The sequence below is a fragment of the Molothrus aeneus genome, chromosome 27 (genome assembly GCF_037042795.1).
Source record: "Molothrus aeneus isolate 106 chromosome 27, BPBGC_Maene_1.0, whole genome shotgun sequence".
Classification (NCBI taxonomy): domain Eukaryota; kingdom Metazoa; phylum Chordata; class Aves; order Passeriformes; family Icteridae; genus Molothrus; species Molothrus aeneus.
Window position 1 is genome coordinate 5090495 of NC_089672.1, and position 25281 is coordinate 5115775.

General features: G+C 60.2%; 2 protein-coding genes across 3 annotated transcripts; both read right to left on the reverse strand.

Moving 5' to 3' along the window:
* Nucleotides 1-14068: 14068 nt before the first annotated feature.
* EBI3 (Epstein-Barr virus induced 3) lies at nt 14069-16849 on the reverse strand. The gene is made up of 7 exons (XM_066566217.1): nt 16820-16849; nt 16117-16247; nt 15549-15764; nt 15333-15450; nt 15104-15264; nt 14426-14589; nt 14069-14349 (listed from the first exon to the last, which is right to left on the reverse strand). The coding sequence occupies exons 2-7, from the start codon at nt 16214-16216 to the stop codon at nt 14197-14199; spliced, it is 912 nt and encodes a 303-aa protein (XP_066422314.1). The 5' UTR covers nt 16217-16247; nt 16820-16849; the 3' UTR covers nt 14069-14196.
* Nucleotides 16850-17125: 276 nt separating this feature from the next.
* On the reverse strand, nt 17126-23551 carry ANKRD24 (ankyrin repeat domain 24). 2 transcript variants are annotated; one of them, XM_066566215.1, is made up of 19 exons: nt 23421-23551; nt 22287-22417; nt 22122-22210; nt 21789-21853; nt 21404-21461; nt 21219-21289; nt 20874-20980; nt 20605-20792; nt 20437-20465; nt 20247-20339; nt 19971-20075; nt 19792-19836; nt 19574-19672; nt 19426-19498; nt 19210-19331; nt 17984-19129; nt 17604-17741; nt 17468-17533; nt 17126-17332 (listed from the first exon to the last, which is right to left on the reverse strand). In XM_066566215.1, exons 1-19 carry the CDS (start codon nt 23490-23492, stop codon nt 17255-17257), a joined length of 2775 nt encoding a protein of 924 aa, XP_066422312.1. In that variant the 5' UTR covers nt 23493-23551; the 3' UTR covers nt 17126-17254. The 2 variants fall into 2 exon arrangements, with proteins under 2 accessions (XP_066422312.1, XP_066422313.1); XM_066566216.1 differs by lacking the exon at nt 22122-22210 and having other exon boundaries at nt 23421-23534.
* Between the last annotated feature and the right edge of the window lie 1730 nt (nt 23552-25281).

Below are 25281 nucleotides of genomic sequence, written 5' to 3' on the forward strand. Positions count from 1 at the left end.
ATTCTGCCAGGAAAGGTGCTGGTGTTTGTTGGCTCCGCTCCCGCCAATCCTTATTTTTGGGATGTGTTCAAGGCCTTCACCAGGAGGAGAATTTAAAGGCTGAAGGAACAGAGTGACCGTGAAATCCCACAGGCTGAGAGCCCACCTTGGGCTGTTCCTAAACTCTCCTGGAGGGACGGGACACAGGGAATGGCTTCACATGGACAGAGGGCAGCATTAGGTGGGACCTGGGGAGGAATTGTTCCCTGTGAGGGCGGGGAGGCCCTGGAATGGAATTCCAGAGAAGCTTTGGCTGCCCCATCCCTGAAAATGTCCACAGCCAGGCTTGGAGCAACACAGCAAAAAATGTCCAGGTACTGCTGGGACCATTTGCAGACCCCAAACTGGAGAGGTTTTCCACTGGGATAAGGACAGGGCCATCAAAGGGAATGAGCTGAGGCCCAGAAGCTGTAAAACAGCTCCAATAGGGATCAAAGGCCTGGAGAAAGTCCCTGGTCCCAGGGCTAGCAAAGCTGAGGGAGCCACCTAATCACTAAAGGAATAGTTAGAGGGATGACTTGATTGCCTGGCATGGATGTCACTGGAGAAGGAGAATGTGGGGATAGGAAAAAACCCTTTATCATTGGTGGGGAAAAAAATATTATCAGCTGGATGCCAAGTCCAAGGATTCCACATGAGAAATAAGGAGGGAAGTTTTAACAGCACCTGGCCTGTGGAAGGTGTCCCTGCCCATGGAATGGGAGCAGCTTTGAGGGCACTTCCAAGCTAAACCAGCCTGGGATTTGCAACCAGATGCCCAGGAAATCATGGACAGCCAGTCCTTGGTGTCCTGGGCACGGCTGGATGTCCTGCAGGAGGAGAGGCACCGGTCAGAGGGAGGGAATGGGCTCAGGACCAGGAAAAATGGGTGAAATTCCGTAATCTCTGGGATCTCTGAGGTCACTCTCCATGATGTAATGTCCCTTCTCTGGAGCTCTGTCACCACGCAGGTGTCACCACACCTGCTCGCTGGACGGGGGATGATTCCCAGTTCCTTCCCAGTCCTCCCCGGGGCTGTTCACCCACGTGGAAACAACAACCACAGCACTGCCAATTCCAGCTAAAAATATCCCATTACCCATTTCCCCCGACACTCCTCCTCTGAGCCTTCTTCCCGGGGGCATTCCTGCCCGAATCTGAATTCAAACCTCACCACCCAGCTCCCCACGCACGCTGTGCCCACTCCTTGCGCCCAAATGCCTCCAACCTGACCAAGGGCTCCTGGCAAATCCCAGACTTGGCCCTTCCCCTTTCCTGGGAAATCTCCAGGGCGCTCCACACTCGTTTCCAGGATAATCTCCTCATTTAAGGAATGCCTGGTGGGCGCTGCAGACCCCAGAGGAGGAGGGCGGGTGTTTAAACCACCCGTGGCCTCTCTGATCACTCCAGGCCCTCAGCAATATCCAGGGAATGGCCTCAATCCACACTTCCTACAATGAGCCACGTGGGACAACTTTCTCCTCTTTTCCCACTCTGGAATGTTCCTTTTTCCCTTTTTCCCTTGCGCCTTTCCCCCTTTCCCAGTCTCCCACGTTTCCCCAGCCACTCCTGCAGGACTGGTGCCTCCTCTCCTCCCGGTGTGTGCAGGTTTCCTGGTGCTGCTCACAGGAGACATGAGTTCATCCAGGCTCCCTCCTAATCATTCCCAGGCATGGAAAAAACCCCCTCACGCCCCCGAGGAGAACATAAACATGGACGGGATGTGCACAGCTTACGGAGACGGGACTATGGGAAACACATGGTTCCAGTTTAATAAAACTCTTACATTTCCAGGGCCTTTTTGGTTTTGTTTTTTTTTTTTTGTTTTTGGGGGTTTTTTTGCCTTTCCCCCCCCCCCCATTTTATGGCTTGTTACAGAGTTGGGAATAGCAGGGCTTGTTTTGTTGTTCTTGTTGTGTTTTATGAGGACAATGCCTCGTCCAGAGCTCCAGACATCAGATTCTTTTTGGGGGGAAGATAAAGCTTCCGGCAAAAGCTCCTGGCTCCCGCCCAGGTCTCCCTTAACTCCTTCTGGGAATGCTCAGGGTCTGACAGCCAGGGATGGGGTGGTCAAGAAGCCCCAGATGCTCGGAAATATTTGATCTAATCTTGCTCCTTAACTCATTTCAGCCCCTCAGTCGGATTCTTCCATTCTCTCTTTGTGTTTTTCCGGAGGGATTTGGGGTGCAGGGAAGGAGTTTGCCTGGCTGGGGCAGAGGAAGGGGATGTGGGGCATAAAGGCACATTTGGGTCATAAATCACAGGATCCCAGGATGGTTTGGGTGGGAAGGAGCTTGAGGATTATCCAGTCCCACCCTAGAGATTCCTGAGCATCCCTCCTTCCATTCCTTGTTCACAGCCGGGTGCTGGATTCCAGCTGCTTGGTGAAGTGAATGAGTGAAGGAAGGAGGAAAATCCAAGGAAGATCCAATCCCAGGGCTTTGGGACTGACAGGGCTTTGGAGGGGATCACAAATTCCTCCCTCACAGCAAAGGCTGGAGATCCACTTTTCCAACCATTCATTTTGTGCGCGTGCATTCTCCGGGGAAAGGAATCAAACCGGGCTCAAAATCAACACACCCAGGGTCTGAATCCTTCCCGGAGGGAGGGTGGAACCTGGACTGACAGAGGGAGAACATCCAAGCACCTGGAAAATCCTTGGAGATTTCTGCTCGCTGCCATTCCATGGAGGCAGCTTCTGCAAGAGCTCTGGCCCCCACCAAAGGCTGTTTTTTTCTGATCCTGTTTTATTCCTGTTACAAGGAGTGGGGAAGTGACTCCGCTCATGTTTTCCCCATCACTACAAAAAGAGCCCTGGAACAAACCCCAAACGCTCAGCACTGCCTGGGAAAAGGGAGAGAAATCCCACAAGGAACAATCCTCAGGCTGCAGGAGCCGGAAAAGGACTGAGATCCCATCCCAGCTCTGCTGATTCCTTCAGGATTTTCCCATCCTGCAGCACCTCCAGCTCTCTGGGATGTACAGCCCTGTGCTCCTCGTCCACCCTCCTGGCTCTCCCCCTTCCCTCTCCCCTCCTGTGCTGGACACTGCTGCATTTATTTTTTTATTAACCAGAAAATCCCATTTTCTGCCGGCTGCAGGGAAAAGGTTTGGTGGGATGAGAGGGAAGGGGACAAAGGGAGGAAATTGGGGGAAATGGGGGGGGAGCAGGGGGCTCCAAGCCCCAAACACCAGCGGGACACCGGGGGCTGCTGTGCCACAGCCTGAGGAGCGCGGAGGTGCCGCTCTCCAAAGCCGTCACGTTCCCTGTGCGGAGCTGCCCCGGCGCTGAGCTCAGGCTCTGCTCTGCTCCCAGCCCAGGACAGATTCCAGGGCCTTGGCTCCTTCCCCACCTTTGGATGTGCTGGAGTCGGGCTCAGCTCTGCTCCCTCCGTGCCTGGGACTGGACACAGCAATCCTGCTGCTCTTCCAGCAGGAGAGGCACGGAGGGACTTGGGACAAGGGATGGAGGGACAGGACCTGGCGGGGAATGGCTTCGCACGGGTTGGGATTTTGGGAAGGAATTTCTGGCTGGGATGGAATTCCCAGAGAAGCTGTGGCTGCCCCTGGATCCCTGGAAGTGCCCAAGGCCAGGTTGGAGCAGCCTGGGATGGGGGAAGGTGTCCCTGCCCGCGGCAGGGGATGGCACTGGATGATCCTTCAGGATCCTTCCAACCCATTCCACGATAAATCAGGAATGTGAAGAATACAACAAATACAAACCACAGCCTGACACAGAGAGATTGTGAAAGGGTCACTGGGATGCCGGGAGAGTGAGCTGGGACAACCAAAGTGCTGCAGGGATCAGAGCAGCTCCAGATTTCAGGTTCACAGGCAATAGAGCAATCAAAATCCAGTTGGGTTCAGCGACTGGCTTGGAAACCTCCCAGGAATCTCTGGTTTCAGGCAAGTTGGAAATAAAACAAACTATTCTGATGGTGTTCAGCCTCTGTGTTCAGACAAAACTCAGCAGCTAGGGAGCCTGAACTTGCTGTTTTTGCAGCAGTTTTTCACAGCCCAAGGATGCTGTGTTTCTGGTCAAAGCTGATCCCAGTTGTTGGACTATTCTGATGTAAATTATCCATGCCAGCTACCGAGGCTGGGATCAGGCTCTGGGGATGGAACTGAGGACACAAACACTGAGACCCCACTGAGGACAGCAGGGAAATGGGGGAATTTGGAGCCCAGGAGCACTGGGAAAGTCCTGCCCAGTGCCAGGAACATCCCATGAGGGTGAACCATTCGCTGACCTGCATCCCAACCCCCTGACACAGCTCCAGCCGTTCCCTGGCTCCTGGCCCTGCTCCCACAGGGAAGAGATCAGTGCCTCTCTCAGGAGGAAGGGAATTTTTAAACCTTCCCAGCAGTCACCTTGTCTGAGGTCCAAGCCACCCCTTCAGCTGCTGCCACTGTCCCTCTGTCCCCAGACAGGACCTTGGGAATGCTCCCAACCCATTCCTTTCCCAGCCCAGAGCACTGCCCTAAGTTGCTTTAATTAACCAGAGTTGTGTTTAATCCAGGAACAGCTCAGCACCTGCCAGGGCTGCCCCATCCAACCTCTGGGCTCCAGCTCCTCCTCCTCCTCCTCACATTCCACGGGTCCCTGCTCCCCTCGGGAGCCATTCCTGGCCTGAGACAGCGCGGGGCAAGGGCAGGGATGGTGACGTGTCCAGCCAGTCCAAACAGACGTGGAAATGGTGCTCCCAAGAGGCTCGGAGGAGACACGCCTTGAGAATGTGCCTGAGCAAGGCTGAGGCAGGGAGAAATCGGGAAAGATCGGGATAAATTGTGCACCTGAGCAAAAAGGCTGATGGAGGGAGTTCCTGGCTCACACTTCAGGAGTTTTTTCCACAGTTTGTCACTGGTACCATCAACACGTGGAGGGTGGAAAATGCATCTGATATCTAAAACAAATCTGCATTGTTGTTACATGGTTCTGCTGTGGAGGAATCCTTAGATCACCTCCAGTGAGAGAGGCTTTAATGCAGCTTCTTTATCCAGCTTCTCTCATCCATGGAGAACTCTTCCAAGCGGGGTCCGGATCCGTCAGGAGGGAGAACTCACACTGGAGGAAGCTGTTTGGAAAAAAAACACAAGAGCTATAACAGTCCTGGAAATTCTGAAATACAACCACCACCCACACATGCACAGATGGACACACACTGAGAACCTCCAATGCAGAGGAAAATCGAGATATTTTAGAAATAGCACTGACATTTAGAATCCCAGAATGGTTTGGGTTGGAAAGACCTTAAAGATTATCCCATTCTAGCCCCTACCATGGGCAGGGACACCTTCCACTCTCCCAGGCTGTTCCAAGCCCTGTCCAGCCTTGGACACTTCCAGGGATGGGGCAGCCACAGCTTCCCTGAGCAACTTCCCCCAGCGTCTTCAGCAAAACCAGGATTTTGTTTGAACCTGGCAGAGAAGAAGAAAAGAAATAAAAAGGAGAGGTGCGAAAACCCAAGAGTTACAGGTGGACAAAACTGACGAGACTGAAATGCACCGAGATCCTCCCACTGATGGGGAACAGATGCCACAGAGAAAGTGCAGTCAGAGGGATGGAAAAGGATGTTTCCCGAGTGCCTCATTCCCTACGGCTCCAGGAGGAGTTAAATCCATTCATGGACTCTTGGAATGGCTTCCACTATTCCGTCACACAATGAGACCCAGCCTCATCCTATGTCCCAGTCATTTTTTCACCTCTAAACTGACTGAGAGATGCCATCAAAAACCACTCCAAAGCTATTTTCCAAGCTCTCAGCTCAGGGATGTTGAGCTTCTCTTCACTAACGATGGAAAGAAACTCCACAGAAATTCCTGACTGGCACCACTCCAAATTCAGCCAGATCCAAGCTCGGACATTGAAGGTTGTAAACCCGCAAAAAATCCCATCTCTAAATTAAACAAATTTCAGGATGTCTCCTGCATGTCCCTGCTGCAAGAGGAACATCTGTATCCTATGGAGTGGGGAGATATCCTTGATTGAATCAGGTTGGGGAGATTAGAAGGATAATAGGAGCCATTTGCAAATTCCCAGTTTCCTAAAACTTCTCATTCCCACTGCTGCTGGACACTGGTGGGATCTCCTGGAGCTGTCCATGTGGTGGGGAAGGCAGTGGATGTGTGCTCTAATTCAGCCTAAATAACCAAACCAGGTTAAACCAGACCCATGGCTCCATAAACCTCATTCGGGTAGGGCTGGAGAGTTCTGGTGCCTCAAGCGAGGGGCTCCGGGTGGGACAAGCTCCCCAAGACACCTCAGAATGAACCAAATGCCAAAATACCCATCCCCATCGAGGCTGGGGCAAAGTCCCCTGACGGATCAATGTGCTGGCTTCCATTCCAAAAGGAAAATATGGCCCTGAAGCCACCCAGCCCTTCTGCTCCTTTTGGGCCTGACCCAAATCTGCACCTCCCCTCCCCCTGCATTTCCCCCCGACACACCTTTCCTTCCACTGGAACATAACCCCAAATAAGACGTTGGCCTGACATGAAAGGAAAATGTATAAATATTTTTAAAAAGAGAAGAATTCCTGCCTCTCCACCAGTTTGCTCCAACTAATAGGTTTCAGATGTCTCACATACTTCGTTCATTCAGCCCCATTCAGTCTCCTAGGAGCCCCCGCTGTATTTATTAAACACAGCAATTGTGGAATGTTCAGCACTTACAGAATCAAACACACCATTTTTTTCCTTTTTTTTCCCCCCCAAAAAAGCGTAATTAGAAAGCTTTGTGAGTGACCTAAAACCATCATCCTGGTTCCAATCCCAGTGCCCACTCCAGCGTCCTGCAGCTGTCCCAAACCTCTTGCCACGGTTTAACCCTTCCTGCCTGCCCAAGAACACTTTTTTTGGGGGGAGTTTTATCCTCAGCAGGACGATTTCCCTGCCGTGCTGGAGCACCTCCTGCTCACTGTGTTGTTCCTGAACGTGTTCTTTTGGACACTTGGCTCTCACATCCAACTTGTCTCCGCAGTCTCGGCAGCTCTTCCCACTCTGGAGGCGCGAGGCGAGGCTGGAATCCTGCAGGATGCCAGCGCTAATTTCAGCAGCACGGAGCTGGAGAGAACACGAGCTCTTTCCTAGAGGGATTCAAATGGAAGCAGACACAAGAGCAGAGCCATTTCTCATTCCAGAGCTGGCAGGGAGAGCCGAGGAGGATGTCTGGGCTGCAGAGGCAGGACGTGGGGTTGGTTCCAGCACCGGTGACCTGCCAGAGCTGGGGGACTGCTCCGAAGGGTTTGCTGGAGTCTGGCGCTGGCCCAGGCCTTTTTTTGGGGAGAGACACATGAAAAGCAGAGCTGAGAGGGGACGTGAGGCCCTGAGCCTGGGCTGGGACCATCTGGCAGGAGGCAGCGGCGGAGGAATGGCCTTTGCTTGAGGCCACAACCAGTTCATGCAGCTGCTGAGCTCTGTCGGTCTGGAGTGCTCCAACAGCAGGTCACGGCCCCCAGCCAGCCTCCCTTGGACCAGCAGCTCCATCCCGGCTTCCCCTGGGCCCCAAACTCCATCCCAGCCTCCCCTGGACCAGCAGCTCCATCCCAGCCTCCCCTGGGCCTCAAACTCCATCCCAGCCTCCCTTGGACCAGCAGCTCCATCCCAGCCTCCCCTGGGCCTCAAACTCCATCCCAGCCTCCCTCGGACCAGCAGCTCCATCCCAGCCTCCCCTGGGCCTCAAACTCCATCCCAGCCTCCCCTGGACCAGCAGCTCCATCCCAGGAAGGCAGCCCAGCCCAGCCCTGCACAGCCATCCTGGGCACACCATGCTCTTCCCAAAAGTGTGGTGGTTCATTTCCCCCCCTTTTTTTGGGCTGCAGAGCCCCTGCCCCCATGGGAGACCCCTGGCTGATGGGAACTGTGCTGCTGTCACTGTTTCCACATTACTGCCCGCTTCAAAGAGCCCTCAATGAGCCTTGTCCCAGACACTCCCAGGGGAGCTGTTGGTTTCCAGGCAGGATCCCTGGCTATTGGTCCCACTGCAGGAGGCTGTACGGGAAGGGATGAATTCCCCTGGCTGTAAAACACCAAATGTGCTGAGAGCCACTCCAGAGCCTCCCAAAGCCTCATTACAGCACTGGGTAATTAAAGTCCAGCTGTCACAGCCTCTGCCTGGGCACAAGGGCAGCTCCTTGCTCTGACCACCTCCAGGGGTTCCCAGTTTTCCTGTGCTTTTGCCATCTCATTGTACAAGGAAAAACACCTCTGCAAACCCTGGTTCCTGGAATTTGCAAGTGCTCTGGCCAGGGAATGGTCACATTCCCAGGGCTGCCAGAGCTCCAGGAGCGTTTGGGCAACGCCTGAGGCACAGGGTGGGATTGTTGGGGTGTCTGTGCAGGGCCAGGAGCTGGAATCTGATCCTTGTGGATCCCTCCCAGCTCAGGACATTCCATGGTTCTACAATTCCGTGTGACTAATTAACAATCCAGGTTAATTGCCTGGTGGGGACAGACCCTCCTTAGAAGGACCATTTCTACTTGAGCAGTGTCTCTACACCCCCAGGAGCACAGAGGGACTGGGAGATCCCGGGCAATCCCTCTCTTCCATCAGCATCCTCACCCCCACCACATCCCACCTCCTCTCTTCAGGGCTTTGCCGACTTCAGGGAACTCCCAGGTGAAACCCAAGGCAACCCCTGCAGCACCTCACATCCAACTCATGCCAAGCCTTAGGAAACCCCAGGGATCTGAGAGTCTGGATTCAAGGATCTGGGACAGGAACCCATGGAGCAGCCCCACCTTGCAGCTCCTCAGTTCAGAGTTGCTCCATCTCCGATTGTTCCCGGATATTCCAGGGTCACTCAGCTGTGTGCTCGTGGCACAATTCCAGATTTCTGCAGAGATGCCCAGGCCATGAGCACAAACCACTGCCCCGGTCTGACAATGTGTTGGAAAAACCCCTAAGGAAGATTCCTGCCCATTCCTGAAAGCTGGTGCCTCTGGGACAGCAATTCCTCCCCATTCACCCCAGGTTTCCAGCCTTTTTGTGAGGTTGGCTGAGCATCTGCTGGTGATTAAAGGTTTTGTCATCTGGAAAGAGCTGACAATTACCTCCAATTATTCCAACTAGGTCAGGTTCTTCAGCACGAGTTTATGTGATGACTCTTGGCTGGAATTTAGGATTTCAAACTCCAGTGGAGAGCAGAATCCACTTCTCCTCTCTCACACTCAGGAAAAAATTCTTTCCATAAATAACAGCTCCTTGTCCCACAGGACCTGACCTGTGTGTCCCTGGCCTCCTGTTGTTTCAGGACAACACCCCAGGAACCACACAACAGGCCTGGTTGCTGGTTGTCCAGAACTGGAAAAGGGAGTGAAGGGAATTTCAGGATGCTCCAGGAATTTCAAGAAGGGTTTTCTCATCAAACTTTCCATGTCAAACCTCCCAGCTTCCTTGGAAATGTCCTTTGGGGCCTCAGGTGCCAGGTGAGAGAGTGGGGACTGAGGTTTAGACTCAGTGTGGGCAAAGGATGCCTCATTCCATTTCCTGGGATCCACTGTCCTGGACAGGCTCTAATTTCCCACTGGGAACTTCTCATTGTGTGAGCAGCAACCATTTAACAGGGGCTGCACTAAAGTCCTTTAAAGATTCCTGCCAACCCCAGCTATTCCGGGGCTTTTTGAACAGTTGAACTTCTCCAATCCCACAGCAGACTGGGGCTGTCTGTCCCCCATCTCCAGGGAAGAGTTTTTCCAGGTGTCCCTCAAAAGCTCAGAGCTCCTCCGCACTCCCAGTTCCCATTCAAGACTCAACGTGCCTGGAAAGCCTCCTCAGGAATCTCCTGCAGAGCGGGAAAAGCGGAGAGAATTGAGCACCCATCATCCCATTTGTGGCTCTGCCCGTGCCAGGTTCTGTCCTTGTCACCCTGCCACCCTGGCCAGCACAGGTGCCCCGTGTTCAGCTTCCCACCAAGATTCCCTTGGGGGCAGGAGCGTGTCCCACAAAGCCCAGCTCGGAGCACACCCCAGGAATGAGATGGTCCAAATGGGACAAGCACGACTGGAAAATGTGTGGCACTGCAAGGCCAGGAGATTCCAACTCCTTCTCCCTAATTACATGTGATTGCTTCTTGGCAAGAGCTCAACCTGCCAGAGCAGTGAGGTTTTACAAACATTCACACAGGCATTAGATCATTGTTTGAAGGAGTTATTGGCAGCCCAAATCTGAAGTAAAAACAGAGTTTAAAGCAGACCATATTGACCAGGGTGAAGCTGGCTGCTTTCATGCCTCCTGCTCCTCGCTGGACACCCAGGACCCCGTTCATTTCCTGTCACTCCCATCACCATGGCATTCCTGGGGCTGGATGTCACCGTCCTGGGGGCTTCTGTCCTTGTTAGGAACACAGGTTTAGAGAATCAAGAATCCCCGGATGGTTTGGGTTGGAAGGGACTTAAATCCCATCCAGGGCCACCCCTGCCATGGACAGGGACACCTTCCCCAGTCCCAGGTGACTCCAAGCCTCGTCCAGCCTGGCCTTGGACACTTTCCAGGGATGCAGGGGCAGCCCCAGCTGCTCTGGGCACCCCGTGCCAGGGCCTGCCCACCCTCCAAAAGAGGAATTCCACCCCAACATCCCATCCATCCCTGCCCTCTGGCAGTGTGAAGCCATTCCCTGTGTCCTGGCACTCCAGGCCCTCGTCCAAAGTCCCTCTCCAATATTTATTTCTCTATGTCAGAGAAACACCTTCCCACATCCAAACGCGCGTTGGGAACAATGTGTTTCAACAGAAATTTGTATTTCTGCTCTGCTCTCGTGAATTCATCCTTGCCTCTGCTGGGCCAGTTTGACATCATGGGATGAGCTCTGGAGAGCTCTGCCACCCTGTCCCAAAACCTTTGGGAAAGCAGGTGGGGGCTCAAGCCCGTGGCAAAGGACAAAGGGGAATTGCCACAGAATCCTGCTGCCAGCCCGTGGGAGAACAAAGGCCTGCTGCAGAGGTGGGTCTGTCCTGCACTGCGCTCAGGTGGGGCTGGATATGGATGAAAACACCCCAGGCTCTGGCGGCCGAGCAGGCTGGAGCTCCTCACAGAGCAGCTCCCAGCCCGGAGCCCTGGAGGACACCCTGGCCTTCCATCCACGTGTTCCTAAATTAGATCTCCTGAGACCAGCCCTGGCTTTTAAAAGGGAGGTGAGCTTGTTAGTGCCCAGCATTATCCCTTAAATGGGAATCAGCAGTTTTACTGCACTTGGAGGGGCTGTAAAAGGCAAGGAGGGAAGGGGCAGCGTCAGGAGGCAGCAGAGCCTGGCACGGAGGGGCCACTCAGGAGCTCTGTAATTGTGAATTTACCAGTGCTGAGGTAGAACAAGCCTCAGATTAAACTCAGGAGCCTTGGGAAGGTGCAAGAGGATGCAGAGAAGGTTTTAGGGGCAGCTCCCCAGCAGGCCCCTTCTCCTGAGGGCAAAACCCTGGGCTGGAAAGGGTCTGAGTGAGGATTGCCAAGCTCTCCACCCATGAAAGTCAGGGTGTGCAGGCTCCTCTCTCCCCAAATCATGGCCTGACTTACACACCCCTGTGCTGCTGGCACAGGAAACCCAGGGAAGTCACATTACAGGAGTAAAAAAAGCTCCTGTGCTGTCAGAGATTCCCTTCCCAGCCTGCCCAGGGATCAGGGATACCAGCTGGAAAAGGCTCTCCTGACACTGCTCCAGGGTTTCCTTGGCCAAAGGGAATCTGGGGTGTAGTTGTGTCTGCTCCCATGTTCCCAGAGAGCTCCCGTCTCATCCTGGAGATACAAATTAATAAGGAAATAAATTAATCGAAAGTGGTGTCTTTTGGTTACAGAGATAGCCCCAGAATCTGAACATAAATGATGGAGAAATGTCTGTGAGCTCTGAGAGCTGCCAGGCACCAACTAAACCTGTCCTGCCAAGGCCATTTTGGAATCACAACCCAAAATCAAAAGGACAAACCAAACACAAACGACACAGGAATCATCCTGGAAAAGCTCTCAGGAATCTGCCATCGTGTTTTAGAAAGAATGCGGAATTTCTGCTGCTTTAAACTGATTGTACAGTGCAAACCTGGTGTTGCAGCAGCGGCTTTAGGAAAATCTGAACCAACAAAAAGCTTAAACACCTTTTTTAATATTAAGCAGTCCCACTCCCTGGGAGGATTTAGTGATTACTGTCACCCTAAAATATGGGAATTTGCAGGAGAGCTGACGTCCTTCCTAAGGTCAGATGTGACGAGATGGAGCCAGGAAGAAAAAATAATTGGTCCTGGTTTTAAGTGTTAAGCAATTCTGCCTCCCTGAAATAAGCAGTATAATTTATTGTTTTTTCTTGCTTACAGAGCAAAATCCACAAACTACCAAGACAACCAGGAGGGGAAATTTGTCCCCTCACTTAAATCCATTTTTGCCTTGTAAAGCTGCATTCCCGAGCCAGCAGCTGCTCCAAAGGGCCGATCCCAGACCCCCCATTTCACTGCAGACACCCCCGAGGCTGTTTGGGTTACAGGATCACCCCAGGACAGCCCAGGTGTGCTCGCCAGCTGGTTTGGGACCACGGGATGGACACACCAGAGCCGACTGCCAGCGTGAGGCCGAAGGCAGCCGCCACTTTCCCAGGGATTTTCCCTTTGCTGTGTGTTTGGAAGGTTACACAGCTGTGTAAGGCAGACGCAGGAGGAGCTGGAAGCCTGCAGGGATCATTGCCTCCATCCCACATGTCCCATGGAAGGAGGCTCTCCGGTGGACTGACATCCCATTAACTCCTGCTGGTGGGAGCCGATTCCTGGGGCTGGAAATCCTTTGGAGCATCCAACTGCCAGCTGCTCATCCTGCAGATAACTCCGGTCCCATCCCTGACCTGGTGACTCGTATTTATTTTCTCATTTTATAAGAACCAGGTTCTTCCCCGCTCTCATTCCTGGTGGGAATGAGCACTGACCGGGTGTGAGGCTGCTCTGTCTCAGATACCCGAGATGGAAAACTGGGATCTTGTCCAGCAGGCTGTCTGTCTTCCTGGGAAAAACCTCGGGTCCACACGCTCCCAATCGTGCCATCAGCTGGAGCAAGGTGGAACTTCACACGATGCGACGAACCAGCCCTTTTTTCCAAAACCACCTGTGAGGACACAAAGTGCTTCCAGAGCCCGGGAGAGCTCAGGGAGGGTAATCTGGAGGGCACAAAGCCTCGCAAAGCTTGGGAAAGGGCTTGGTGCTGTCTGGAAGGTGGCGGATCTCTGCCCAGGTCCCCATCAAATCCAAGAGATGCGATACTGGGAAGGAATTCCTGCCTGTGAGGGTGGGCAGGCCCTGGCACAGGGTGCCCCCGGCATCCCTGGCAGTGCCCAAGGCCAGGATGGGGCTTGGAGCGGCCGGGGAAGTGCGTCCCTGCACAGTGGAAGGTGTCCCTGCCGTGGCAGGGGTGGCCCAGGACGATCTTTAGGGTCCCTTTCCCACCCAAACCCCTCCATATCCGCCTCCCTTTCCCGCCGTCGGCCCAGCCCTCCGGGACTCACTCCCGGGGTCTCCCGGCCCCGCGCGCAGGGGCTGCGAGCGGCGGGACGCGCCGGGACCAGGCGGGGGCGCCACCGTCCGCGAGACCCGGTGCGCATGCGCACGGCGCCCCCCCTCACTCGGCGGAGCGCGGGAAGGCAGCGACGGGCGGGACCATCAGGGGGCACGGAGGGGGGTCCTGTAACGGCCACGGGGCGCCGGTGTGAGGTCTGGAACCCCCCGAGGCTCCGGTGTGAGGGCTGTGAGGCCCGGGGTTCCGGTCCGCGGCCGCCTCAGCCCGGGGAACGCCGCGCAGAGAGCAGGCGCCCCTCGTTAATCACGGCGCTTCCCCCTCGGCCCACGTCCGACATGGCCGCCCACCCCTCAAGCCCGCCGTGTCCGTGCGGCCCCGCCCCGGTGGGCGCTGAGGGCCGGGGTGGGGCAGAGGGCGAAGGGAACGGCCCTGGGGCAGAAAAGGGACCGACCCCAAGGGCAAAAAAGGGTCAAACGCAGGAAAAGAGGATTGTTCTGGAACAGCAAAGGGACTGGCTCTGAGGGTGGTGAAGGGACCGACCCCAGGGGCAGCTCAGCCATCGCAAACACCCCAGTTAGAACAGGGACGGAGCCTCAAGCCCTTTTATTGCCCATTCCTGGCAGCACTGGTGGCTCCGCGCTACTGGTGTGGGACAAGGGACGGGATCAGGCCTGGCATGGGGACAGCGGCCCTGCCTGGTTGTCACAGCCCCACCCAGGGTGTCCCCGAGGCCGGCGGGCTCCAGGCGCTGAATTCCCCGGAATCCGTGATGTCCTTGGCGGCCACCTGGATGTGGTGGAGGCTGCCGGGCTCCAGGTCCGTCAGGGTGTGGGATGTCAGCTCGTACGGCCCCACCTGGGGACAGCGGGGTCAGGGACACGGCGGGCACAGCCACAGCTGTGCCTCAGTTTACCCAGGGGGGTGGCAGTACCGTGGTGGGGACGGAGTCGTTGTCCCGGGAGTAGCGGATGCGGTAGTGGAGCGGGAAATACTCTGGGAATGGCCAGGAGGATGGAGGGCTCCACTCCAGCAGCAGCTTCTGGGGCTCCCCAGGGATGGGGGAGACCCGCAGGGCCTCAGGGGGGTCCGGCTTTACTGGGGAGACAAGGAAGGAGAGAATTCCAGGATGGTTTGGGTGGGAAGGGACATTGAGGATCATCTCATCCCACCAGGGACACCTTCCACTATCCCAGGTTGCTCCAAGCCCCCATCCAGCCTGGCCTTGGACAGTCCCAGGGATCCAGGGGCAGCCACAGCTGCTCTGGGAGTTCCGTTCCAGGGCCTCACCGCCCTCACAGCCAAGAACTTTTTTTCCAATATCCCATCTAAATCCTCCTTTAGATTAAAACCAACCCTCTTGTCCCACCACTGCGTGGAAAAGGTCACTTTCCTTCATTTTTAGACGAAGGGGGGATGTTGTGGCTGCAGGATCCAGCATGGGATTGTTGGGGACAGGGCCCTCACGTCCCCCTGTGAGCTGTGCAGGACAGTTAGAGCCCCAGCAAATCATGGCACTGATGATCCCACATCCCAAGCAGGGGAGAGCCCCAAAGGGTGAGACAGGAGGGTCCTGCAGGGGACCCCGGTGTCCCCATCCCGCAGCACTCACTGATGTTCTCCAGCAGGAAGGGCAGCGCTCCGGAGGCGGCTCCCAGGGGGTTCCGGGCGGTCACGTTGAGCTCGTAGGGAGTGAGGGAAAAAACCTGCAGGTCCCCAAAGGAGCAGCTCCGCGGGCCCGTGAGGGTGCACTCACCTGTGTCTGTGCCGTGCCTGGGGATACAGGGACAGCTGCCAAGGGCTGGGTGACACGGGGAGAGCCTTTGGGGACCCCCACTCACCTGTAGGTGGCCACGAAGTCAGTGTCCAGCAGGGGCTCGGGGCTCAGCCCCCAGGAGCAGTTCACAGCCTGGGGGTAGCTGGTGGCCCAGCACTCGATGGCCGGTAGCGAGGGTGGGTCTGGGACAGGGGACAGGGGACAGGGGTCACCCCACTGCCAGCACCCCCAGGGACCCCTGGCCAGCAGCGGGGTCACAGCAGGGCTGGGGGGCACTCACAGCCCAGCCGCAGGCAGATGCTGGCCCAGGTCTCGCCGGTGACAGGGTGGTGGCAGCTGTAGTGGCCCTCGTGGGCCAGGCTGGCGTTGGGCAGGGCCAGCCCCGGGGCTGGGGACGTGCCCAGGACGGTGTCGCCCTGACGCCACTCAGCCTCACCCCCCGGGCACAGCAGCAGCACCTCCGTGCCCAGGGAGCCGTGCTGAGGGGTGCAGGGGCCTGGGGACACATGGGGACACGGCAGGGACACTGCATCAGGAAGGGTCTCGGCCTCCCTGGGCCCCCCAGTGCCATTCCCAGTGTCCCCAGACCCCCAGCTCTGCCCCTGGTCCCCCCATGTCCCCAGACCCCCAGGCATCATCAATCCCTCCATGGCCATCTTCTGTACCCCAATGTCCCCAGGCCCTTCAGCATCCCCACACTTCTCTCCCTAGAGACCCTGTCATTGTCCCCTGTCCCCCCACTGTCCCAAATCCCCTCCATCTCCAACCCCAGTGCTCCCAGTCTGCCCAGTCCTGCTGCATCCCCCGATCCCCCCAGCCTCCATCCCAGTCCCCCCAGTCCCCCCTACCTCTGTCCCCGTTGTCCCCATCCCCAGTGCTCCCTGCCGTGCCGTTGTAGGGGACAGTGCAGGCAGGTGCCACCAAAGCCATGACCCAAAGCCACCTCATGCCAGGAGACTCAGCGGGGCTGCCCAGGCACCTGTGGGGACAGGCAGGACGGTCAAACCCCAGCACTGGGGACAGCACAGACACCACATGTCCCCAGGGGGCCAGGGACATCACCCTGGGGCCACCCCACACTGCTGTGCCTCAGTTTCCCCCCCGGCCCTGCCACACACCCTGCAGAGGGATGGGTTCCAAAGGGGTCAGACCCTACAGCCAGGACAGAGAGGGGGGGAAAATTCCCACTGTTCCTACAGTTCCCAGGGGGACGTGCAGCCACCCCTGCAGTCCCACACCTGGAGTCAGGGGTTTGTATCCCTCGGCTGGGTCCCCACCTCCACCCAGGGCAGGACTGACCCTCACAGAGCCCCCCAAATCCCAGCCTGGGGGCCGAGCTGAGCTCCCTGCTTTCCCCAAGGCCAGCACTACAGGGACAGGTCCTGCCCTTGTCACCTCCCGCCACAGCCAAGGGCTGGCTCACCCCCAGAGGGGACACGCTCCGCTTTCCCTGGACTGGGGGGTGCCCCAAACCCGGCGCTGTGGGGTCACCCCAGACCTCCAACACCCCCTGCTCTGCCCGCGGGGATCCCAATGCCCCCAAACGCTCACCGCAGCAGGGCCAGCTGGGACCGCAGCGTCCCCGCCGGATCCCGGCGCTTCCCAGCCCATTTCCTCGCAGGAAGTGCCGTTCCCGTGGGGACGGAGCCGCTCCCCAGCGTGCTGCCACCCCCGCCCCGCGCCCCTGGGAAAGGGATTCCAGCCCTGGCCAAGAGGGTTCCCACCTCTCCCCTGCCACCACTCCCTTCCTTCACGGTCACCTTTCCCCTCAAGGGACGGCAGGGCTGGAGATGGTGACACCGATCCCCTGCTGTCCCCAGGTCCCCACGACCCCCCAGAGAGGAGCCACCCCATTAGTGTGACTATAAATAACTTTATTGCTGCTGTGCTGGGGGTGGGCTGGGTGCCCGGACAAGCAAAGGGACACACAAGGTGCTGTGACAGACCTGTCCCCCCTGTCCCTGTGCCACCCGTGCTGGCAGGGGCTCATCTGCCCTGCTCCTGCAGCCGCTGCATCCTCAGGATCTGGCACAGGAGTCTCTGCACGTCCTCGTCCATGTGGCCCTGGGATGGAGGGGACATTGGTGGGCACATTGGAGTGGGGACATCAGGGAGGCTCCGTGCATGTCCCTGGGCTGGCACCTGGCTCAGCCCCTACCCCAGTGTCCCCAGGTGTCCCCAGCCCTGTCCCCAGCTCACCTGCACAGCATAGAGCAGGTGGCTCCGGTAGAGCATCACCACCTTGCTGTGCCTCGTCTCTGTCTCCTGCAGCACAGGGAGGGGTTTGGCCACAGGACTGGGGGCTCGGGGAGCCCTGAAGCCCCCAATGACCCACCTCCAGCTTCTCCTCCAGCGCCCGGATCCGCGCCTGGAGCGCGGCCGTGTTGGGTGGGGATTGTGGGGGCCCCCCCGACTCGGGGAGGGCGTTCAGGGCTTCCTTCAGCCTGAAAACCTCCTTGGAGAGCTCCGTGATCTGCACAGGGCACAGGGGTTACAGGTTACCCCGAGCAGCTGTGGCTGCCCCATCCCTGGCAGCGTCCGAGGCCAGGCTGGACAGGGCTGGAGCAGCCTGGGACAGTGGCAGGTGTCCTTGCCCATGGCAGGGGGTGGAATGGGATGAGCTTTAAGGTCCCTTCCAACCCAAATTCAGTGACTCCACGTGTGCAAGGCCACCATTCCCATCCGAGCAGCCCCTCATGATCTCCCGTCCCCTACCTTCCTGTCCCTGTCCCTGACCAGCCGTGCCGCATCCTCGGCCTGGCCGTGGAGCTCCCGCAGCCGCCGCACCTCGTCCTGGGCCTGCTCCAGCTGCTTCTGCGCGGCGCCCAGCCTGTCCTCGGCCGCCTGCCGCTCGCTCTTCATGAACAGCGCCTGCCGCTGCACGCGGAACACCTCCTCGCACGTCTTCTCGTGCCGCCGCTCCAGCTCCTGCAGCCGCTGCGCCAGCGCCGCCGCCTCCGCCCGCAGCCCGGCCTCGGCCGCCTCGTGCTGCGCCCGCGGCACGGCCGCCGCCAGCTCCGCCTGCAGCCGGGCGGCCTCACGGGCCTTGGCATCGGCCGCGGCCTCGAGCTGCGCCAGGCGCTCCCGCAGGGCCCGCGCCTGCTCCTGCAGCGCCGCCGTGCCGCGGGCGTGCTCCTCCCGGGGCACCCAGCCCTCGGCCCGCGCCCGCTGCAGCCACGCCGGGGCCTCCTCCTCGTGCTCCCGCAGCCGCTCCCGCAGCGCGCCCAGCTCGGCCTCCCTGCGCGCCAGCGCGGCCCGGAGCTCTGCCAGCTGCGCCTCGGCCTCCGCCTGCTGCCGCGCCGGCTCCGGAGCTCTGGGCGCGTCCCGCGGCCTCGCCTCCAGCTCCCGCCGCAGCGCCTCCGCCTCGGCCTCGGCGCGCCCGCAGCGCTCCAGCAGCGCTTCCTTCTCCCGCGACGCCTCCTCCACAGAGGCTCCCGGCGACGCCGCGGCCTCCGCAGCCTCCAGCCGGGCCCGCAGCTCCTTCAGCCGCCGCTCCCGCTCCTCCAGCTCGGTCTGTGCCCGCTTCAGGGCCGCCCGCGCCTCTGCCAGCTCCGCGCCCGGCTCCCGCTGGCCGGAGGGTGAGGAGGACGAGGAGGATGTCTGCACCCCCAGCTCGCCCAGTGCTGCCTTGCACTCGCCCCAGGCCCAGGCCGGCTCCTCGGCGGGACGGGGCCCCGCGGTTCCCTCCGGGCCGGGCTCCGAGGGCGCGCGCTGCCCGTCCCCTCCGGCCCGCGCCGTGGCCTCCCTGCCCTGCGCCCGCAGCCGCTCCAGCTCCCGCTGCAGGGCCTGGTACTGACTGGCGGGCACCACGTCCCCCGGGGCAGGGGGGCTGCTCTCGTCCCGCTCGTAGTTCTCCAGCACCTGCCAAGAGACCGTGAGGCCACCGTGGGCCAGGGGACAAGGAACAGAGGGACAGACGGACGGACAGAGGGGGGACGTGCCTGGATTTTCTCCCTCAGCTCCTTGTTCTGCACAGTCAGGGACTGCACCTGCCCTTGGAGCGTGGCCAGCAGCTCCTCGGCCGAGGGGCTCAGCGTCTTCTTGGAGAGCAGCATCTCTGCTCCTGCAGGGCACAGGGACCTGGGGCTGTGCCCACCTGTGCTGCCCTACCCAGTGCCACCTCCCCAGGGTGTCACTGGGAGGCTGGCAAGACCTACCTGGGAACTCAAGTGGGTCTCCCTCCTCGTCCTGCAGCGTCTCAATGTCGTAGCTCGTGTTCTCCTTCTCATTCTGGGGGTGCAGGGTGGAGGTGACGCCCCTGTCCCCAGCCCTGGGCACTGCCAGCTGTGTCCTGCCCACACCCACCTCCATCGAGGATAGGCGGCTCCGCAGAGCCTCCACCTCCTTGCCCAGCTTCTCCTTCTCCCCGTCCCGTGCCACCAGCCTCTCCTGCAGCTCCTGGATCTGCAGGGCAGGACATGGAAATAGGGTCCCTTTGGCTCTTGGCAGAGTCCTGGTGGCATTCCCAGCACCAGGACCCCTTGGAGAGCTGAGGTCACCTCCAGGCTCTTCCCTGGCCTCACCTGTTTCTCCATGGAGCGCAGGGAGGCCTCATCCAGCTCTGCCCGCTGGCAGGACCCAGGGAGAGAACAGGGAGGGGTGAGTGCTGTCCCCATCTCCCCTGTCCCCTCTGCTCCCTGGGGACACGGTGGCATGTCCCCAGGGACACGGTGGCATGTCCCCAGGATCCTGCAGCCCTTACCTCCCGTCTCTGCTTCTCCTGCTGCTCCAAGCCCCGGATCTTCTGCAGGAACTGGGCCCTCTCCTGCCGCAGCCGCACGATCTCCTCGTAGGCGTCCTGGTCCTCCTGCAGGGAGTCACAGAAAGCATTGAGTCCAACTCCTGGCACAGGAAACCCCCAAATCCCACTGTGTGCCCGAGGGGGCACTGACCCCCAATGAGGGGACCCCTCACTGAGGTGTTTTGGGCTCCTCTGCACCTGCCAGGCCAGGTGAGGAGCTGGGGACCCCTTTCTCACCTGGCTGGGGGTGCCCAGGGGAGGCAGAGGAGCCTTCCTCTTCCTCGGGGTGCTGCTCTTCTCCCTGACAGACGACTGGCTGGGCGAAGACGTCTGTGGACACCCCAGGGCAGAGGGGACGTCACACCCACAGTGCCCTCCCTCCTTCCTGAGCCAGGGGACCCTCCAGGGATGGCCACCAGCCCCTCACCTGCGACGCCTGCTCAGTTGACTCCTCTTCTGTGGGGCAGAGTGGGAGGGAAGAGAAATTGGGGAGATTTAGGGGCTCAGAGCTCAGAGCAGAGGCACCTCGGCTGGGGACAGCCCCAAACACCCCCGGTGATGGTGACAGGGAGCCCGGGGTGCCCGGCAGCCTCACCGCTGGCCCAGGAGCGGCGCTGGGCCGCCTCCTGCAGCAGGTGCTGGATGAGGGCGTTGCCCGTGGCCAGCCCGTAGTGAGCGGCATCGTGGCCGGTGGCGTCCACCACGCCCACGCGGGCACCGGCGCTCACCAGCACCTCCACGGTGTCCACGCTGCCGCTCTCGCAGGCCAGCATCAGGGCTGTCCTGGGCACGGGGAGAGCGCGGGTGAGGGGACAATGGGACAATCCCCGGGGCCGCCCCGGCCCCCCAGCGCCGCAGCCCCACCTGCCCTGCAGGTCCCGGCAGTTGATGGCGGCCCCGCGGTGCAGCAGGTACCGGCACAGCTCCGAGTGGCTCATCTTGGCAGCCAGGATCAGCGGCGTGCAGCCATCCTGGGCACGGCGGGCAGGAGGGGGAGCAGAGGGGGTTCAGATCCTCCCACAGGGCAGCCTGCTCCCAATATCACCCTGGTTTCCACATCCCACCCCAGTTTCCACGTCCCACCCCAGTTTCCACGTCCCACCCCAGTTTCCACATCCCACCCCAATTTCCATGTCCCACCCCAAGCTGTGCTGCGTTTCGGGACAGGCCCAGCCTGGCACAGCAGGACCAGGAGCAGAGGGACCTCACCTTGTCCTTGCTGTTCAAGGGAGCCTTGAAGTCACAGAGGATCTCGGAGCAGGAGATGCAGCCGCTGGCAGCTGCGGACAAGGACAGAGGCTGAGCACTGCCCCCATGGGGACAGGAGCAGGACAGGGCTGGCACTGTCCCCATGGGGACAGGAGCAGGACAGGGCTGGCACTGTCCCCACTCACCCGCCAGGTGCAGCGCTGTCCGGCCACTGCCATCGGCCACGTCCACGGGGCAGGAGGCCTGGGGGGAGAGCCTGGGTCACGGGAGGAGGGGGACAGAGGGACAGACTGCTCGAGTGGCTCTGTGGCACGGTGAAGGACAGGGGACTGACAGACTCTGTGGTGTGGTGAAGGAGTGGGACAGACAGACAAACCCCCTCTGGCTCCACGCTGTGGTGAAGGACAAGGGACAGACCCCTGTGGCTCCCTGGTGCCAGGCAGCAGCACATGGAGCTGGGAACTACCATGCCAAGGCACTGGTGAGGGAAGGGGGTTCAAGGACAGGGAGGACACTTTGCTGGCACAGCACCTCCCTCCCTCCCTCTGTCCCTCCTCCCTCTCCCTGTACCTGCAGCAGTTTGCTGACACACTGAGGGTGGCCGTGCTTGGAGGCCAAGTGCAGGGCAGTGTAACCTGGGAAGGGACAAACAGGTCAGAGCACAGCCAGCAGGGCTGTGCCAGAGGGGACAGCTTGGGGACAAAGAGACAGGAACAAAGCAGGACCTGCTGGAACAGGGGGACAACCCCAGGAGCTCATCAGGCACTGCTTGAGCTCCTTTAGGAAACTGGGACAATTTACAGCCCCCCCAGGTGTGGCCACCACCTCTGTCCCCTCAGCCTCAACACCTGGGGTTGACCAGTGGCTCTGTGTGGCAGGGGCACGTGGTGGCCGTGTCCTCACCCGAGCTGTCCTTGGTCATGGCATCCACGCCGTGGGCCAGCATTGCTTCCAGGCAATCCACGTTGCCCCGCGTGGCGGCCAGGTGGAATCTGCAGCGACACCAGGGGCTGTGGGGCTCTGTCCCCTGTCCCCAGCCGTGTCCCCAGGGCAGGGCCTGGCACTCACGCGGATTTGCCCTCCGAGTCCAGCTTGGTGGGCACCAGGCCCTTGCGGAGCAGGAGCGACGTGACCCGCCCGGCATCGTTGTAGTCCACGGCCTGCAGCAGCTTCTCGTCGTTCTTGGTCCAGTCCTGGCTCTGCAACAGAGCCCAGAGGAGGCTGTGACAGTGTCAGCTGTCCCCAGGGCGGGCAGGGCTGGGCTGGGCTGGCTGTCCTTGTCCCCAGCCCTGCTGCGCTCCATCCAGCCCTGTCCCTGAGGGTGGCTGTGTCTGTGCCCCTCTCCTGGGAGCTCACCCCCGGGTACAGAGAGTTCAGCAGAGATTGGGATGAAAATCCCCTCCAGCCCCCCCCAGTCTGCAGCTCACAGAGCAGGGGATTTACAGACACAGCCCAGTTTAGCTGTGCCAGGCTGGGATTTGGGAGTGAGCCCAACTGCCCCGGGGTTTGCCCCTGCGACCCTGAAATCCCACAGCTAAACCCAGCCAGCACCCATGGGAGCCCCAACCCTGCCCATTCTCCCCCTGATGCCATTCCCAGCCCTGCTTTGCTCTCGGAGGAGGAAGGGATGAAACCAGGGCGAGCACAGCTGGCAGCGAGAGCAGATCCCCGGGGATGCTCCAGCCTCCCGGGATAACAGGCACAGCGCTGTGCCCCCCAAATAGGACCGCGGCTGGTTGGGATTTGCTCTCCCGGTGCTCCCGCACATCCCTGTCCCAAAGGAGCGACCCGCAGCGGGACAGGACCGGGACAGGGACTGCAAGTCCTGGGTTCACCCCGCAGCCCGTGACGACAAAAGCGGCGCTGGCTGCGCTCGCGGCGGCAGGAAATGGATGTCACCTTTCGGGAGCCGCTGGCACCTGTCCCAAACCCGCCTGTGCCCGCCGGGTGCCCCCCGAGCCCCTCCAGTCCAGCGGGACCAGGGACAGGGAACAAACCAGTGTCCCAGGGTTCTGGGCAAACTGGGAGGGTGGTGCCCGCTCCCCCCGCTCCTGGTCAGGCAAGGACAAAGCGGGATGGGGAGGACACGGGGGGAGCCCCGGGATGATGGGGATGGGGATGGGGGGCGCAGGTGGGGCGGGGGGGACGCGGCTCAGCCCGCAGGACGCGACCGGAGGGGAGCGGGAGGGGAGCGGGACGTACCGCGAAGGAGGCGGCGGCACAAAGGCAGATCTGCTTCATGGTGCTGAGCAGGAGGCGGCGGGAGGACGCCATGCGCCCCCGGCCCGGCCAGCACGGGCACCCCCGAGCCCGGAGCGCTCCGGCATCGCCGCCCGGGCGGGGGCCGGGGCTGCGGCAGTGGGAGCCGGACCCGCCTCCTCCACCCCCGGCCCTGCCTCCTTCCCTCCCTCCTCGGCGCATCCCTGCATCCCTGCATCCCGCCACGGAGCGGGGAGCAGCTCCCACGCAGGGCCCCGCGCCCAAACTGGTCCCAGTTAAAGCGGGAGAGGTGATGGGGGGAGCAGCTGTCCCACCTCGTGCTCAAAAGCACCCCCAAAGCAGGGCTGAGCATCCTCCTGGCCCCCGAGGAGGGGGACCTGGGACCCCCCCTACCCTGGGGCCAAGGGAAGGGTAAATTCCCCCTTCCTGCACCTCATGGCCCCCCCAAACACCCCTCAGAGAGGAACCCCAAAACGCAGCGGGGCCCCAGGCACTGTCCGGGCAGTCCCGGTGGCAGCAGGATCTCGGGAGCCTCTCAGGGCAGTGTGGGGAAACTGAGGCACGGAGCACCCCGAGCAGGATGGTCCCCCCAGACTCCAGGTGAGGGGCTTCAAGCTGTGTCCCCATGTCCCCAGCTGTGTCCCTCCCAGTGCACTGGGGACAGCGCTGTCCCCCTCTGCCCTCTGCGGCCCCGTGCCAGGCTGCTGCTGAATAATTGAGGAGCATCGACAGGCTGCTTCCAGAGGCTGTGGCAGCTGGCAAAGCGGCACTTGTCCCCAGCAAGGGGACAGGGAGGGGACCTGGCAACCGCTTCCCTGTCCTTTGCTCTGCCCCACTCCCAGCGATGGCTCTGGGAGCACCGGGGGTGCACTGGGGGCTCAATCCCACCGGCCAGGGTGGCAGTGCCAACCTCCGTGGGGCTGTTGTCCCCGTTGTGAGTGACCACCCCACGTCCCCGTGACACTGGGGGCACGCTGGGGGAAATCCCCAGGTCCTCATGTGCCAGTGAACATGCCAGGGCAGGTCCCCGTGCCCCCGTGGACATCCTGGAGCAGGTCCCCGTGTCCCCACGGACATGCTGGGGCAGGTCACTGTGTCCCCATGTCCCCAGGGATGGCACTCACATCTCCCTTCTTGAACCTGGCCTTCAGGCTCTTCATGGTGGCTCAGCCTCAGCCCTGCAGCACCTGCTCGGGGGGATGATGGCCACGCTCCAGGAGGGTCTGTCCCTGCCTGGGGACAGCCCAGCGCCCCCGATCCCGATCCCGCCGCTCCCAGCCCGTCCTGGCGTTCCCAGCGCAGCGCCCGCAGCCGGAACCGGAGCCGGGGATTGTGTTACGGCCGCGGCTGCGGTTACAGCCCCGGGCAGCCGGGGGGGCCGGCCCGGGCTGTGTTTGGGGACAGGGGACACGGCTGGGGGTGCTGGGGGTGCCTGGGGCGGGCTGGACCCTGATGGTTGGCGCCCCTTGCCCATCCCAAACGCCCCCTGCCCTTGGTGGCACCTCTTGTCCTGACCTGACCTCCCCCCTGGCTCTGCCAGCACCTCCTGCTCTTGTCAGCATCCCCTGCTCGTCACTGGCACCCTTGTCCTTCCCTGGCATCCCCTGCTTGTCCCTGGCACCCTTGTCCATCCCTGGCACCCCCTGCCTATCCCTATTTCCCCCTGGGCCGGGGCACTGCACAGTGTCCGGGCAGTGTCGGGGCAGCGTCAGGTTCAGGGTAATGGCAGCGTCCAGGGAGTGTCGGGGCAATGTCGGGATAGTGTCAGGCTCGGGGTGAGGGCAGTGTTGAGGGGCTGGCGGGACAAAGTGAGGGCAGTGTCCGGGCAGTGTCGGGGCAGTGT

Bases quoted from the DNA above. Each gene is read 5' to 3' on its own strand.
- EBI3 (XM_066566217.1), bottom strand. From the start codon at position 16,216: ATGAGGTGGCTTTGGGTCATGGCTTTGGTGGCACCTGCCTGCACTGTC. The intron at 15,765-16,116 runs GTAGGGGGGACT...ATGTGTCCCCAG, and splicing joins TGGGGACAACGGGGACAGAG to GCCCCTGCACCCCTCAGCAC. The intron at 15,265-15,332 runs GTGAGTGGGGGT...CTGTATCCCCAG, and splicing joins GACTTCGTGGCCACCTACAG to GCACGGCACAGACACAGGTG.
- ANKRD24 (XM_066566215.1), bottom strand. From the start codon at position 23,492: ATGGCGTCCTCCCGCCGCCTCCTGCTCAGCACCATGAAGCAGATCTGC. The intron at 21,462-21,788 runs GTACAGGGAGAG...CTCTCCCCCCAG, and splicing joins GTGTCAGCAAACTGCTGCAG to GCCTCCTGCCCCGTGGACGT. The intron at 20,793-20,873 runs GTGGGGCTGCGG...CCCCGTGCCCAG, and splicing joins TGCCGGGACCTGCAGGGCAG to GACAGCCCTGATGCTGGCCT.